At 37.4% G+C, this 17,462-nt stretch overlaps 2 protein-coding genes across 3 annotated transcripts; both read left to right on the top strand.

The window, feature by feature from the left end:
- The first annotated feature begins 528 nt into the window (after window positions 1-528).
- Window positions 529-11,940, top strand: LOC137743389 (increased DNA methylation 1-like). Of its 2 annotated transcripts, XM_088679761.1 has the most exons (10): window positions 529-1,007; window positions 1,166-1,181; window positions 4,701-7,924; window positions 8,282-8,402; window positions 9,101-9,180; window positions 9,635-9,876; window positions 10,073-10,159; window positions 10,836-10,935; window positions 11,244-11,445; window positions 11,531-11,940. In XM_088679761.1, the coding sequence occupies exons 3-10, from the start codon at window positions 5,129-5,131 to the stop codon at window positions 11,878-11,880; spliced, it is 3,978 nt and encodes a 1,325-aa protein (XP_088535887.1). In that variant the 5' UTR covers window positions 529-1,007; window positions 1,166-1,181; window positions 4,701-5,128; the 3' UTR covers window positions 11,881-11,940. The 2 variants fall into 2 exon arrangements, with proteins under 2 accessions (XP_088535887.1, XP_068339372.2); XM_068483271.2 differs by lacking the exon at window positions 1,166-1,181.
- A 997-nt stretch (window positions 11,941-12,937) lies between these two features.
- Window positions 12,938-17,256, top strand: LOC137742760 (putative beta-1,3-galactosyltransferase 14). The gene is made up of 7 exons (XM_068482707.2): window positions 12,938-13,594; window positions 13,995-14,147; window positions 14,240-14,322; window positions 14,431-14,530; window positions 14,786-14,899; window positions 16,222-16,364; window positions 16,866-17,256. The coding sequence occupies exons 1-7, from the start codon at window positions 13,215-13,217 to the stop codon at window positions 16,949-16,951; spliced, it is 1,059 nt and encodes a 352-aa protein (XP_068338808.1). The 5' UTR covers window positions 12,938-13,214; the 3' UTR covers window positions 16,952-17,256.
- Window positions 17,257-17,462: the final 206 nt, after the last annotated feature.

Here is a 17,462-nt window from a genome sequence, read left to right on the forward strand (position 1 = left end):
ATCTTGCCTCTTCATCTTCTTCCTCTTCTCACTCTCCTCTTACTCTCTTCTCCATCTCTCTTACTCTCCTCTCTCTATTTTCTCCATCTCTCCCTTGGACTCCCTTCTCTTTCTATCTTCTCCATCTCGCTCTCTCTCTTCAGCTTAGAAGGAGTTGGAGGATCTGTTTGGAACGCATCCGGAGGGATCCCAGTCCCACAAAGACAATGTTTTCTCCTTAAGCAAATAGATTAGGAAAGTTTGAAGCACTACAACCGTCCTTTACATCGGTAAAAAGATACTCTTTGAATGCTGAAAGTTTTGGTGGTCCCTAATTACTCACATCAAACTTACCTAATTATGTAATTAACAAATGATTGCACATATCATAAATTTACCGTTGCATTTAAAAGAGAACTCATCATAACGGTCCTTCTCATTACAAATAAAAGTAGCACTGAACCCAAACGAGCAGCCGGAAGCTATAAATGCCAACAAATAACAAGATGTACCGTCTAAACACTCATCCGAGCAGATCGAGCACGCAAACACAATCTTCAAATGTCAAAAACCACAGCATCACGAGAGTCTAAAATACCGGCGCCACCGAAAGTACAAATCTTTTTTTATCACCAAAAATGCTGATAAAAGCAATCCGATTAATCGGGGTGACAAAATATTATAAACCCCAATATTGGGGGTTTATGGGTTCAAGAAATGCAAAGAGACAAAGCATAGTGGCGGAGAGAGAGAGAGAAGAGAGGAGAGAGAGGAGAGAGGGGAGAGTACATGCCATCTGGTGTACATGGAGCACTTTCCGGGTTATTTCTGCTGGAGATTTTTGCTCTGTTGTTACTGCTAGACTGTAACTGATAAAAAGCAGACCCCTTTTTCCTCTCTCTCCTCTATCTCTCTTCTTATCTCCTCTCACTCTAACCCGCTGCCTCTTTCTCCTCCAATTTCAAAACCCTATTTCCAATTTCCTGCTCTGATCTTCTTTGCATGTCGTTTGGGAAATGCATCGAAAGGTGAGTTTGTTTAAATTTCATTGTTTCTCCCCTAATTGGTCATGGGCTTGTTTTTCAGCTGATTTATCACTAATTGGAAAAACCCTTTTGAGTTTTTCACCAATTGTTCAGACCCTAACACCAATTTTGTGCATCTGTCTTCTCTGCATATTGATCAGGAAATGCATTGCATTGGTGAGCTGTCTTTCTGGATTTTTGTTGCTTTGTTTGTTTATCTGGTTTGTTCTTGTTGTGTGAATTTGTTCAATGGTGTTTCTGGGGGAGTGAATTGTGGTTTCTTCTACCAGGAAATGTGATTTTATCAGGATTTATCAGATGGGGTTTGATCTGCATAATCATGGGATTTTTTAGGATTTTGCTTTTGATGTTTCATTCATTTCTGGTATTGGGTTTAAATCTGTTGATGGTTTTCGTTTTCGTTGGTGTGTATGCGGTTTTCATGCCGTAGGATTCAATGCATGGATGGTGTGTGTGTATATATATATATATCCTATGGTTGTCTAGGAAATCTCTTTCTCTTCGTCTATCTGTCTCTCTGTCTCTCTCTCTTTCTAATGTGCCATAGGGGATTTTCTACCCCTGGCGAATTTCTCATGGGATTTATTATGATTACTAATTTTCGATCCCAGCTAAATAGTTCTATACTCTTATTGCAAGTGCATATAGAGGGTGTTAATAATGAAAACCAAGCTAAATTACGGTATGCAAAAGTTTAGAAGAGGTTGCATTCTTTCTGGGGGAATTGAACCATCTGTGTGCCTTTATGGGGTATGGGGTTCAAGTTCTTGATTGAGGCATTAGACTGTTTTGTGTCGTTGTATGTGTTTATTTCCTGACTACGTTCATATTGGACAATCGACAGCCTTGTTATGAAAAAATGGTTTAGAACATGGACTGTTAAGGGTGTTGATGCACAAAATCGGGTTGATCTTGGATCAATGTAAATCCGACCGTAAATCACAAAAACGCACAAGCACACAAAGATATATCATGGGTCACCCCAAGTTGGGGCTACATCCACACTGGTGTCGATTCGGTTTCACTATCTCAATGAAGGTTACAATGTACATGGAGACTATAGAGGCTAGGGTTTGCTTCTCTTAAAGTGAGGGTGAAGGATCCCTTTTATAGAATAAGGGTTTCCTTCACCCCTACATACATCATGGGCTAGGCCGTGAGGCCCAAATACTAAGGCCCAATATATGGTACAACAAAGGGAACAAATCTTCTATATTTATTTTCCTCGAACTCAGCTTTAGTTTGGTGTGAAATGCATGGCAACAGCAGGTTAGTAACTTATACCGTCTTATTTTTATCTATAAAAAGCAAAACATTCATTGTATTTATGATTTTGTTCTGGAGAGGAAGGTTGGTAGGCAATTATGTTGATTTATCAATCATAGCACCGTGCACTACCAAAATCTTGAATTTGATGTTTGTTTTAGGTTCCTCATCAACATGCATTTAAAACAGGACAATTGCTTGATAGAAAATAGACAATTATGTTTTCAAGTTTTTACGCAAAGGGAGCTGGTTATTTACAAAACTATCTGCCTACATATAAACCAGCTCCCTATATGGCTTATACGCCAGAACCATCTACCCTGTAACTACCAAATCTTATCGCTCTGAAAATAACTGCATATCATTCTTTAATACATATAGTGAGTTGAGTTACAAGTAAGCATTTTAGACATTTTCAGACTTTATGCAAGTCCAGTAATATCCTGGTTTGTTGTCAAGTTTATTTTATTTAAGCATGTCATTCTTTAATACAACTCCGCCTATGTAAGTTTATCTTACATTGCCGGTCCCAAGCCCGGATAAAGGAGGAGGGGGAGGGCGTCGGGTAGTCGACAGCCAGCACTCCTAGGTTACGTCGAATCTTATGATGTCATTCTTTAATACACATAATGAAGCTCACATTTTGGTTTGGAAGGTTAAGAAAGTGATGGTCACATGGAGTTGCATGATTCGCCGTGTTTTGGGTGGTTTGGATGGAGGAGATTCTGCAGGAGCTGGTTTTGCTGAGCTTTGGGATAGAATTAGGTTTTTGTCAGCCTTCTGGGCCTCGGTTTCTCCTGGGTTTACGGGAATTTCTTTTCCTGAAGTTGGGTAGATTGGAAAGCGGCTTCCTTTTAGTTTGTGTTAGGTTGTTCTTCATCTCTGTGGAGATGTCTTTTTCTCATTTTGTTTCTGTTTGGGGGTTTTTCTTTGCCCCCTGTATGTTGTTTGACTTTTTCTGCTTTTTTCCTCTTTTAATATATCGTCTCTTTATTAATAAAAAAGTGTGTTGACTTGCTGTTTAATTAGTAAACTAATAATAATTTTTTTTTTTTTATATATACATTAAACAACTCTCAGATTATGTGAGACTAAATATTTGAAAGACTAGCTGTCTTTCACGTGTACGTATGAGAACATGAGTCTCGGATGAGATTCGGACAGAATATGTTGTAAAAGTTCTTCGTATTTGTTATTATAGTAATTAATTAGTTTGATGTGATTCCAATGTTGTTCATGTGAAGTTAAGAATAGTAAAACACAGTGAGAAATTATTTGGTTGACAATAATAATTAAAAGCATTTCGCATTTAGTTATAGGCAATTACTCTGGTTAGAAGAAAACACAGAGTAGTTCTATGTTGTCACTTTTTTGGTAAAATGTTTTGTAAGTTATGTAACTTATTTTCTAATTATGGGAACTCTACACAAACCCAAATCGACCAAATTTGTTTCATAAGGGCCTTAGGTCATATTTCTTGACCCGTGAGTTCATATATGGATATTTGAGATGTCACCTACTGTGCCCCTCGACCATCCATATTGAGTCCAGCGGTTATGATATAGAAACTGTGTGTGTGTATGTGTAGAAAAAGAGAGAGAGAGAGAGAGAGAATTAGGATATCTTGCCTGACAGTTTGACACGTTATCTTGCCATAATGCAAACAAGAATTACGTGTTTAGGAGAGCCGGTTTTTCTTGTTGTCTTTTCTTTTGAGATGCTTTTGATGCTCATGTTGCATTTTACCTAGTTCCTGGAGGAGTTCTAACATTTATAGTTATGTTAGTAGTCAAATTGGTGCGAATTAGGCCAAATCTGAATATGAATTTGATTATCCATATATTTTGGAATGAAGTTGAAATCTGAAAAAATGTCCACAAACTCAAACTACATTGAGACTTGAATATTTGTAGTATATGTACAAACTTTTTAAAAACAATAGATTATGTGTTTGAATTATCAGAGAATATATAATAATACTTGTTTCTAAAAAAATTATCGGGTTTAAAAAATTCTAGTTAGATTACTGGGTTAGACTTGGATCTGTTTGTCTGTTAGGGAATCGAATCTTAGAGGGATGGATTTGGCTTGCAATTGAATATTGACAGAACTTGTTGGTATCTGCAGTGTAAGAGTTATCTTGTGATTTTCCTTTTGGGGGAAGGGAGTTTGATGGTTTTGTCTTTTAGAAGCTTTAGAGTTAATCAAAGAACTGAAGTTTATATTCAGTTCTGTCATACCCGTTTAATGCTAGTAGATATATTTTGCAGTTTTTATAGTCATTTTGGATGTTAAGTATATGGGATCTGCATCCTATAAGTTTGTTTATATTCAGTTCTGTCATACCCTAAACCCTTATAGGATCTGCATCCTATAAGTTTGTTTATGCTTTTTTCCTTGTTGTTGCAGGTTTTTCAACAATAGTTGGATGGTTTGAGCTAAAACATCAGCTTTGACGTGGAACACTATTTTGTTTTATATGCAGTGATATGTGAATGAAGGCCATGTAGTATTGCCCACCTTTTGTGGTGCTGGATATATGTATTTATATTCAGCAAAGAAGGGAAGAGACTGAACGAGTTTGCTGTCAATTAATGTTAAGAGCCGAAAGCGGAGCATTTCCATGGCTTTGAGGGTGGCAATTACCAAATGACTTTACCTGCACTTCATCATTTATAGTGATTTTTGTCAACGGAAGATTCCAGATTTTTCAGTAACTCTTAAACAGAAAAATATACAGCTGGTAGATATCACCTTTCGTGCTGATGGTTATATGTCTTGCAAATAGGGGAACATAAGGAAGACTGGTAAAGTGGAACTGCAGTGAGTTGGCAGAGATGTTTCTCAGCAAAGAAATTGACGATTTGCATGATGATGGGTTTGAAGGATCGAAAACTGAGCACTGTATATTCACAGAGGTTTTCTTTGGTCAAGACATTGGTCGCACTAGTAACAGATGTCTTGTTACTGGAATGATTAACTTTGAATGTGAGTCAAGTAAGAACACTGATGCAGCACTGTCTCCAAACAGTGAAAACTCAGTTGTAACAAGTCATTCATCCCCTAAAAGTACCTGTTTAGAGGAGTTTTATAATGCAACCAAAGAAATTAGAGAAACCTCCAGACCAGGGTTCTCCTTGGACAGGTCTGCTATGTTAGATAGGAATGGTGATGATGCGGCTGTTAAGAGAATGAAGTTTTCAGCTGATGAGCTTCCTAATACTAAACCTGGTTTAGGAAAGGTCATGTCTGGTCCAGCTTCAAACTCTGTCTCTGAAACAGTGACATTTCGTTTGGTTGAATCTTCTAGCCAGGGAGTCACGTCTAGTTGCTATCTGTTTAAGCAACATGCAGAACTTAACAAACAAGGTGTAATAGGTGACCCAGATGTTTCAAAGTGCAGATTGCCAAACTCAAGTGGGGATGATAGAAAGGAAGTCTGCCTAAGTAAAGCTATTGCTTCGCCTGTTTCACATGAGAACTTCTCGGCCAGGCTTCTGGCTGCAAGTCCATTAGCCACTGTTAAGGATAAGTCCAGAACTACTCTACATGCCGAGGGAAAGCCCAACAGATTTGAATCTCCTGTTTTGGATGTATCCAACGTGGCCTTGAAGACAAAGAATGGTAAGGATCCTCGTCCGCTTCTCCAATATCATGTTGCTCGCTTGCTTGAAGCTGCTGGATGGCATATTGAGAGGCAAAAAAGAGCTAGTAGAAATTATATGGAGACTGTTTATATAACACCTAAGGGAAGGTTAATTCGTGAACTCCCCAAAGCTTGGCGGTTATGTGGAGAACTTTTGTTAGCAGATGGGTACAGTATGCTGCAGGAAGATGATACGAAGGAGTGGGCCAATATCAGTCAGTTCTGGTCAGATCTGTCTGGTGCTATAGTAAGTATTGAGAAGGAGATGCATCATCCACAACCTACTACTGTGTTGGCTTACTGCTGGAGGCTTTTAGATCCTTTTGTGGTTGTCGTGTTTATTGCGAGAAAGATTGGTAGTCTAAGAAAGGGAGAGATAGTTAACGCAACTCAAAGTATAGTTGATTCAAACCATAAGACTGATTCTGCTTTGGCCTTGAATTGTGCCGATAACATAGAAGATCATTTTACTAAGGAAGATGTGTCAGCTCCCCACCGTGATTCCACATTGGCGAGGAAGGGTTTGGCAGTTTCTGAGGGAGATTACAATGCCTGTGGGAAATCTGGTAATGAATGTTCCTCAAAACATTGTGGACAGACTAGTAATGAGGAAGTGAAATTTCGTATGGGACTATCTATTTATTCAGCTAATGCAGAAAGTCATTGCTTGGTGAATGCTGGTAATAGAGTTGAAAATGGGTTCTCTGGGAGAATGACATGTCCTGATTCCTTACCAGTTTGTGGGTCTGGTGGCACCTGCATTCATTCAGCTACTCATCGAGATGAAACTTCCAGAAACTGTAACAATGTGCATGGGGGTTCTGAAGCTGTATCCCCTCACCAAGATAGCAATGCAAATTCCCCTAGCTCTAATAAACAGAGTTCTGGACTTGATTTAGAAACACCTAAGGAAATTATGGTAGACACATCAGTGGATTATTCCGAGGAAAAAGATGAATCCAAGGAAGGCAAGGTTGATGATAAGCTGGAAAGTGCTCAGAAGGGATCACTAGATAACCAAGGAAACTGCATAGTTGATGTTCTGAAAAGAAAAACGCGTAGGAAGTCGAAGAAGATATCTGAAATTGAACCAAGCACGTTATACCGAAGAAACCTTTTAGATTTTACTTCAAGTGGTGCTGATTCACAGTGTATTGATGCTAATGGTACCCAGTCAAAGTTGAAAGAGGCCCAGGATGAATTTACAGGCAATAAAAGATGCAAAGGAAGTCGCAAGATGCCCTTACCTCCCGACTCTTGCCTGCAACAGATTGGGAGGAAAAGTTCAAAGTTGATGAAGATTTCTCTTGAATGCTATGATTTTCAGACTGGAAAAAGGAAATCATTTAATTGCCAAATTGAAGATGATGACTTGTTGGTTTCAGCTATTATCAAAAACAAAGATTTTAGGACAACTCATGCTCAGTGTTCGTCTAGAAAGAAAGCCTACAAATCAAGAGCTCATAAGAAAGGCAAAACTAAAATCCGAAAGAGTAGTTGCAAGTTGCTTCCAAGAAGCCTGGGCAGTGGGGGGAAGCACTTTAAGGATGGAAAGTGGCATTCTGTAGGAGTGAAAACAGTTTTGTCTTGGTTAATTGATGCTGGTGTCATATCTCTAGATGATGTGATTCAGTATCGAAATCCCAAGGATGGCGGTGTCCTTATAGATGGTCTGGTTACGAGGGACGGCATTTTTTGCAAGTGTTGCAGTAAAGTAGTTTCAGTTTCTGAGTTCAAGAGTCATGGTGGGTTCAAACAGAATCGTCCATGTTTGAATCTTTTCATGGAATCTGGTCAATCCTTCACCTTATGCCAGCTTCAAGCTTGGTCAGCTGAATACAAGACCAGGAAAAAGAGCAGCCAAGTCGTGCGAGATGATGAAAATGATCAAAATGATGATTCGTGTGGAATTTGTGGTGATGGTGGCGAGTTGATATGCTGTGATAATTGCCCATCTACTTTTCATCAGACTTGTTTGTCTCTGCAGGTTTGTTTTTGCTAGTCTTGTGTATTTGTGTTGTTTCTCTTTCCTGAAATTTCCTCCTTATTTTATCTATCTACAGAATCTACACATTTCCATGCTATGCTTTTATAACTTTTGCATGATTGGTTCTATTATTTCAGCATCTCTAAATGTTTTAACGTAAATAATTATGCTTCTGTTCAACGTTGACATTTCATTTAGAAAATATATATATTTCCATGATTTCATACAATTAGGTTACTAATTTAAAAACTTATTATTGTTCATTCTTAGAGGATTTTTCTTTTAATTTGCGCCTGGAGTTTTTGGTTGTTTTCTCTTATTGTAAACTAATGATCTGTTTTTGCTTTTGAACTTCAGGAGCTCCCTGAAGGCAGTTGGTATTGCTCAAATTGCACCTGTTGGATATGTGGTGATTTCGTCAATGACAAAGGGGCACCAAGTCCTGATGGATTTAAGTGTTCACAGTGTGAGCACAAATGTAATTTTCTAATTTCTAGATTATCTTTCTTGTAACTAAACTGTTTTCAGTACATGTAGATAAGTTGAAGTTGTTTGGTGTGGTATGTACGTGTCAATATAACATGGTACCTAATATTCTCTTCGATTGCAAAGATGGTATATTGGTGTTCTTATATTTATTAGGAAGTAAAAGGAAAATTAGCCTTCTTATATCTATAGAAGCTAGTTTTCCACAATTTCCTGCAATGGATATTCAACGCTGAAAAGTGATTATGACAGGAAGTGGATGATTTTATAATAATGTGACCTAGATTTTTTCCATATTTTCTTGTCAGTGGATTTTAATTTATATGCTAAATACTCAATTGCCATACTGTTTTACTTTTCTAGAGAGCATTAGAAGCTTGTTGGAGTTGATTAAAAACATAAGTAGTATATATGAAAGTGGATAATAAATTGCCATAAAAAGTGATTTGGTTATGCGTTTTCATATGATATAGTCTGTGTAACGAAGTTCAATCCATTTTTTCCCGTTAGACTACAAGGAATTGATTTTTCTTTTCATTTTATTATTTATTATCTCTGTTCTAATTAATCTCCTCCCAGTTATTAACTTGTTTGTGGCCATCTTATGATTAAGTTGAACTTACCCTTTTATTTATGTTCTTTTTTCTCCTTTCCACTGTCTAGCTTACCTTATAATTCTTTTATAAACAGATCATGATGCATGCCTGAAAGAAAAATGGACATACGGAGCGATACCAGATACTTTTTTCTGTAACAGAAGCTGTCAGGAGGTAATTTTGTATTATCTTATGAATCTTCTAAAAAATTCAATCAAGGAGGATTTGTCGGGTTTACATAAAAATAAATTAATGAGTTTTCCTGGCTCTAAGTTTTGTCTTTGGGTAAAGCAAGGACTTCCTTCGAACACTTGATTTCTTTTTATGTAAATGAAATATAGTGGTTTTCCTTTCCTGAATCGTTGTCCTACAACTTTTTGCGCATTAGCGATGAGCCTTATTTAGCTATAGGGAACCACTGATGAGTCTTGTAGTTGTTTCTTTGTTCCTTGTGATTTGTCTGATTTGTTTCTTCCAAGTTGTTATAAGTGCTATGAAAGAGCAGTGTGATAAAATTTTGCTTGCTGTTTCACCCCAGAAGAGAGCGTCTTGAATTTATTAGTCTTCATTTGCTATTCTTACGGGTTTTCAGTAATTCAAATACTTATATTTTAACGGTTGTGTGTAGGCTTATTCTGGTCTTCAATCTCGCGTTGGCTGCATTAATCATTTTGCTGATGGCTTTTCATGGACCCTGCTTAGATGCATTCATGATGACCAAAAGGATCATTCTGCTCAACGATTTGCACTGAAGGCAGAATGCAATACAAAGCTAGCTGTTTCTCTTACAATAATGGAGGAATGCTTTTTGTCAATGGTTGATCCTAGAACAGGCATAGACATGATACCCCATGTCTTATACAACTGGGGGTGAGATCATCTCTTTAGTACAGAATCGTGATTATTTTCCGACTTGATAAGTAGGGCTCTTAAAGTGTGCCTTTGGAACAGTTGTATCTGAAATATTACTTCCTCTTGCAATATACTGTAATTTGGTTTAAGTGAAAGTTGCTTCTCAGATATCATTTGTATTTTTGAATTACGTATTGCTATTTTTGACTTTCAGGTCAGAGTTTGCACGTTTGAATTTTCAAGGCTTTTACACTGCAGTCTTGGAGAAAGATGATGCGTTGGTATCTGTAGCATCCATCAGGTAGTACTAAAACATTTCCCTTCAAGAAGCTCTTAGAAAAATTGATGTTGCACACCATGTGGTATCATTTGGCTGAACTCTAGGGGTTGTTTGAGTTTTATGTACGGTGTATGAGTTTTATGTATGGTGTACGTCATGTGAGTGGGTATGACCATCAAGCAAAGAGATACTCTTCCAATCCAACTCCACATCCTAACAAGGAAAGAAAACAGGAGATTTATTTGGATGCGTTTCTAGCAAGAAAACTGTTCGAATGTAAGATATTTGTTGGCGTACATCATAGGATTATACGTAAGATATTGGTTGGCCCACATCATACGATTATGTGTATTGAATAGTTTTTCACCTATGTTTTTTTTTTTTTTTTCCTCTTATGTGGAGAGCATTAATTAGGTTGCGTTGCCAGGACCTGGTGCTTCAGAGGTTTTCAACACTTGGCATTGAAATATCTTTTGCATGTATCACCATCATTTTGATTCATCTATGAATTTTGTGCGCAACCACACTTTCTTCCACCATTCTTCTCAGCTCTCCTGTCTTTAACTAGGCAGTGGCACACAACCGATTTTAATATGGATTCTTAACTCTTTACAAACGCAAGTTTTTTTGAGTTTCGTACTGCTTCCTTGTTATTAGTTTTGAACTTCTGACATATTTGCTCTCTTGTTTGTTGCAGGGTGCATGGAACAACAGTTGCAGAGATGCCGCTTATTGCAACTTGCAGTGAATTCCGTCGCCAGGGAATGTGCCGACGCCTCCTGACTGCGATTGAAGAGGTATAGATGTAAAATATGTAGTTTATGGTATTTTCCTTGAAATAATTGGCTTTCATTTATTGTACTAAAGATACACAATAAATCAGGATTTATACCTATTTATGGAACTTCTAAATCAGGATTAAGTAAACTCGACAATTTTACTAATATATTCTTCAAACAATTTTTGTAATATTCTTAATTTCTTAGAAATAAAAGTAGGACCGATCTCTGTATAGGTATGTCCTCCGATTTTAGAAATCACCGGTCCAGCAGATATTAATATGGTTTCTGTCATTAATATGTTTCTTTTCTCCGTGTGGTTGTAGATGCTAATATCTTTTAAGGTTGAAAAGCTTGTCGTAGCTGCCATTCCCGATTTGGTTGAGACATGGACACAGGGTTTTGGCTTTGTACCCGTAGAAGGCGATGAAAAGCGTGGTTTGGACAAGATCAACTTGATGGTCTTTCCTGGAACAATGCTGCTCAAAAAACCCTTGTACGAAAATCAAAAAGCACATAGGCGTTCCAGTAAGTTATTCTTTACCCTTCTCATGCATGTACGGCAACCTGATACATCGCCTTCTGCTAACGACGCTGATGTTAAAACAAACAGAAATGGAAACCAACAGAGTTGCTGCTGATGCGGAGTTAGAAGTCGGCGCTGAAGCTGAATTCAACGATGGTATCCATCCATTCGAGGGAACCGGTTGTCAGATCGAAGAAGGCTGGGAATCCGAACTTGATCCCAAGGAAGCGGAAGTCGGAGTTAAGGGAAGCAAGAATGCGCAAGCAGAAGTAGGTGAAGCCGAAGGAAGCACTTTGCAGGGCGAATTTTCAAAGCTGTCTGTGGAAGAAGTAGCAGAACTAAAATTAGAAAATAGCGACGGGCCGGAAACCGTGGCTAATGTTGAATCCTTGAAAATGTATGATGAAATACAGCAGCAGCTTCCTTTGGACGAATAATCGCAAAAAATTTAAAAATTGCGATGTTGAAATAAAATATAAAATCGATTAAGTTAAAAAGCGTCTGGTGCTCAAATGAAATGTTGGACCGCTGAGAAAACCAATGTTCTTACTCAATTTTTTTATTTTTATAACTTTGATCTCGTTTATTGACATGGTTCGTTGTCTACGATACAGAACAACATCGGTTTTAACCAATCTGAGACTATTAATCCAAAGTTTGAAGTTTACATCTTAAATATATCGTTAAATGGGATCAAGTTAAAGAAAATTGATTAAAGCGAAAATTTTCCAATCTTAAACGTATGAGAGCAGCTTACATGGTATGGATACAACATCATCTCAATGTTTCGTGTTAACGATATAATACCGTGTTGAAGAAATTTGCACATGTCAATGTATCATTGACCATGTAAAGATATAGCGTTCTACATAAATCCCTGACACATATTCTCTTAAGAAAAACTCTTTTTTGGTAGGGGAAAAAAAAAAAACCCCCATTTTCATACTAGAGAATATCACTGAACTAAATATTACTTGGTGATTATTTGTCATAAATGGAAAACAAATTAAGAGAATTTAAGTCTCAGCTTTAATACTAACAAAACCCTATTTTTTTTTAATTTTTATAAAATATTGAATTATAAATTATAATAATAAATTAATTAATAAAACGTAAAATTTGAGCGGTTGAACCAATTTTTCACTTAAGGTACATTTCATTTAATTTTTTTGATAAAAATGTCACATTTTAATAATAAAAATGAATGTTTTGGTTTAACACATAATATCATTGATAAAATGGTTAACTGACATAAAAACGTACCTAACTAGTTTACTACGGAGCTGTTTGACAATTATTTGTTTATTACCTCATTAAAAAACTGAAAACGGGTACCAAATAAAATATGAGTTTTCAGTTAAAAAAATTTAAAATTTAAAGTAACAACGAAATAGTTTTGATAAAAAAAAAAGGTTTAAAATTGAAATTAACAACGAAATGGTATCAAAATGGCTCCTAATTTGAAATAAAAAAACCTAATTCACCAAAAAAAGTCCATGAGAAAACGTTTGTATCTAACCAAATCGGAAATGTATTTATTAATTTTTCAAGCTATCGGAAGATTTAAAAACCGAAATCATTAAGCTCCGGAGTCCGTACTTCACACCGGTAACGGTAACGACCAATAACGGAAACCTTCTCTCTCTCTCTCTCTCTCTCTCTCTCTCTCTCTAGCTCTCTCCGATTGTGGATTCCTTCTCTTACAGATCACTCCCACGAACCCTAGATTTTCTTCTAGGGTTTCTCCTCTCCTTCCCTGAACTGCAAAACGATGCCTTCATCCCCCAAGTTCTTCCACGCACGCCAACCTCCCTCCACTCTCAGACCAACAGTTCTGATCGTCGCCTTCTCCCTGGTCTTCGGACTCTCCGGGTTCATCTTCGGAATCGTCTCGGTTCTCCACCCTAGCCAGTACAGGTGCCTGACCGGCAACGCCAGATCGGTGAAGGTGGTTTGGGAGAAAAGTGGCGGCGGCGGCGGCGGCAGCAGCACTCAAAACGGTCTCGTTTCGGGGGTTGGAGATGGAAATGACGAGAACAAGAGGCATAAAGTCATGGGCTTTGTGGGGATACAGACCGGGTTTCGATCCACTGGTCGTAGACAGTCCTTGAGGAAGACTTGGATGCCGTCCAATACACAGGGGCTTCAACGGTATCGATTTTTTTAAAATCTGTTTTCATACATACCAACAATTGGATTCATATTTCACATGATTTTAATGGAAAATTGGCTGAAATGATCAGTTTACAAATCCCAATTGCTGAAATGATCACTTTTTAGTATCTAATCGATAATGTCGTTAATATTTGATCGATATATGTGGACAAGATTTGATCTTGATAGTTCAATGATTTGGATTTGCAAAACACGATCATTTTGGTCAACTTCCCGATTTTAATAGCATATATTGTTTGTTGCGGTCCTAGGAGAATGATTATTGATTTTAAACTTTGATTTAGATGACGTTATATGCTAGAGTGGCTTGAAAAAGTCGAAAGCTTGGTAATTGTGATTGTGTTATTTGGTATTGATTGGAAAAGTGGGGTTGCAGCTTGGAAGAAGCCACTGGTTTGGCTTTCAGGTTTGTGATTGGTAAAACCAAGGATAAAGCAAAGATGGCAGAACTCTCTAAAGAGGTGGCCAAATATGATGATTTCGTGCTATTGGATATTGAAGAGGAGTACAGCAAGCTCCCCTACAAAACGTTAGTTCTGGAATAATTATAGTCGTCTTTCGTGCCTCTAGTTTATTACTGAAGTATTATGAAAATAAAAATGTTGTTTGTTTCTATTGCAGGTTGGCTTTCTTCAAAGCTGCCTATGCACTTTATGATGCTGACTTCTATGTTAAAGCTGATGACGACATATACTTAAGGCCAGGTTCGTAGATTTGTACAGAATATCCATATCATATTTAGTGTGTCTAATATGTTATTTGATTCTGAGATTTTTTGGAGTAATGTGATCACTTTGCATTGATATTACCAGATCGCCTTTCACTGCTTTTGGCAAAAGAGCGTTCTCACTCTCAGACTTACCTTGGGTGCATGAAAAAGGGCCCAGTCTTCACTGACCCGAATCTTAAGTGGTTAGTGCTGTTTCTTTCATGATCTGGTTGTCTTTTCTCTGGTGATATCATTAAACTTCCTTTTTATATTTATGCCTTTATTAGTCTGTGCAACTACTTGATTTAAGACTTTTGGAATCATTTGGGGGGTGTGATTACTGAAAGTAAAGTGTCCAGTTATCTTGCATCCAAGTTAAATGGTTCACTGATAACCAGAATCATTCAGTTATCTTTTCTTGCTGCAGTAAAATGATCTGATCGATGAAATTATTGCAGGTATGAGCCACTTTCCTATTTGCTTGGAAGCGAGTACTTTCTCCATGCCTATGGTCCAATATATGCTCTTTCTGCAGATGTTGTTGCAAGTTTGGTTGCTCTTAGAAACAATAGGCAAGTTTTAACGCATCAACCAAACTTTACTGATTTAGTTGATATGTACCCTTAGATGTATGCACCGGGAAGTTATTTTTTGTTATATTGTATTTTCAGTCTCTCTTACCATGTATATATGTTGGGAAGCTGATGGCGTGTTTTTAATCAGAGATCTTGAATGATTGAAAAAGTTTCAACTTCACTTTTCTCTTTGATCTAGTTAGTTGGTGTCAGTAATCTTCTTTTACCCTTAGGAAAAATTAAGCCCTAGGCATGACCACTCCATTGTCCCTTGAGACAAGTCCAAGGTGGCTGAACATGTCCGGCTTTAATGCCAACTTCCCATAAGTTGTTTAAGTTGCCAAGTTTATCTATTGGAAAGAGTTTAACTTATAACCATGTACACAGTGCTGGGAGGGTGAGGGGGTGGCTGATTTCAGTTCTCCTTCTATTGTTTTATCTTTAAGAGTTCTTGAATGATTCCTCTTTGGTCCAATTGGTGGGTGTTGGTAATGTTATTCGGTCACATATGGAGAGGCCAGTTAAGTTGTTCTACGATATTTAGGAGACACTAGTATATGGTACAGGTCTATACACTTGCAATTGTGTCATACTCTTTTACTTTCCTGAACAATGAGTGCCTCTTAGATCTGACCACTCTATTATCACTTGAGCGAAGTCCTGGGTGGTTGAACATATCTTAGTTTCTATTATTAGTTGTTTAATTGTCTAGGAGATTGATAGGTTTGTGGGACGGTAGGACCTTGGCTGTATTTGTTTGTCAGGATGTATATATGTGAAAAAGTGGCGAGTGTTGAGTTTTATTGGCTTTTTGTGCCTTTGGGAGAAAGTTCTGGCCATAAAAGCTAACAAGTATTTAATGAATGCTTAGTTCATCTAAAATAAAGACGGGGTGAAGTTTATATGGTCATGGTAACTCTTATTGTTAGCATTCTTCAGAAAGCATTTCTAGGTCAGTGTCCAGGGGTTAATAAACCTAGTCCAACTCCAATTATCACTAAAGCGAGACTTATAAAGGCAGCTTGAATATCAGGTGGTTTTATGCTTGTGATACCACCTCCAATGCCCCTATGGATGAAGTATTATAGTTGGGATTTCTCGCATCATTTAGCATGAAGCATCCATGCTGTGTAGGCTTCTGATTATTGTATCCAGATACATGATTGTCTTAACTCATCTTAGGCTATTTGGTTTGTTGTTTTCCCATTAAATTCAAATATCAAGAAAATAAATTATTCAATTGTCAATAGATCTTTACATCTCTGCTAATCCTACCTTGCAACAAAGCTAATTTTGTATCATCTTCTGTGTAATCACAGTTTTCGAATGTTTAGCAATGAGGATGTCACAATTGGTGCATGGATGCTTGCAATGAATGTCAACCAAGAGAACAATAAAGCATTGTGCTCACCGCGGTGTACATCATCATCTATTGCAGTGTGGGATATTCCGAAGTGCTCTGGTTGGTGTTTCTTCTCCGTTGATAAATTTTAGAGACTATCATAGTAATCTCTGGTAATCAAATGCCATGTGCTAAAATTGCATTCGAGATCGGTGTTCAGACATAAAATATTTCATCTTATGCAGAGAGTTGTGTTTCACATCCCGTTGTCCCATATCTTTTCTTAGCCTTCAGAACCACATGATTTAGCTTGGGAATGAAATGAAAAAATAAATAACCATAGGAAATGATAATACTGTTTTGAAAGGGAAAATTCTTTTAAAAAAACTAGGAGTTATTTTGAATAAGCCACAAATGTTATATCAATTCAAAATGGTTTAGAGTCCCATTAAGCTTTAATCAATCAGTTGACCATTTTGCCCTTCATTGGAGCGTCAATGAGAGGATGAAAACTGAAAGTAAGTGTTTAGCAATTACTTGAAAAAGGAATAAGTGGATTGGACATTTCACATTTATATACACATAAGTGTACATTGTTTTATAGTGTTATTGTTAATGCAGGGCTGTGCAACCCAGAAACCAAATTGCTAGAACTCCACCAGCAGGATAGCTGCTCAAAAACTCCAACAGTGGAATCTGATGATTAGCAGCCTTGCATCGTTTTCTCACAAAGTGGATCAACTGAGGAGTTATTTTTGGGTATGCACATTCTTCCGTTACCTGATGATATCATTCTTTTGTTTTTTCCCATGTGTAGTAAGAACACAGAAATATACACATTTTTTGAAGGGTCCCAAAGAGGGATATGATGAGAAGAGGGTGTAGAAAAAGGGCATGGCCCGTATGGGGTCACAGTTACAGGATTTAGGATGACCCTGTACGGGGTCATAGTTATCAGGGTTGTAATCATTTGTCAACTATTCTAATTTTATATCATTCTTTAGAATTTTAACTTCAGATCTTTTAAACATCAGTGAGCATTGCAGTTGGAACCTAGGTCGAGAATGAAGGTGACTGGAAGTAGAACACTGTTCTCCTTCATCCTTTCTTTACTAGTTTTAACAACGTACACTTTCAGATATCTTGAAAACTTGGGGTGTTTAGTAGGTGCTTTTTCATCATGTGTCATTCCCTCCCTACTGCTCTCTGCAATGTCTG

The sequence above is a fragment of the Pyrus communis genome, chromosome 11, assembly GCF_041283825.1.
Source record: "Pyrus communis isolate YQ-2024b chromosome 11, ASM4128382v1, whole genome shotgun sequence".
Taxonomy (NCBI): Eukaryota; Viridiplantae; Streptophyta; class Magnoliopsida; order Rosales; family Rosaceae; genus Pyrus; species Pyrus communis.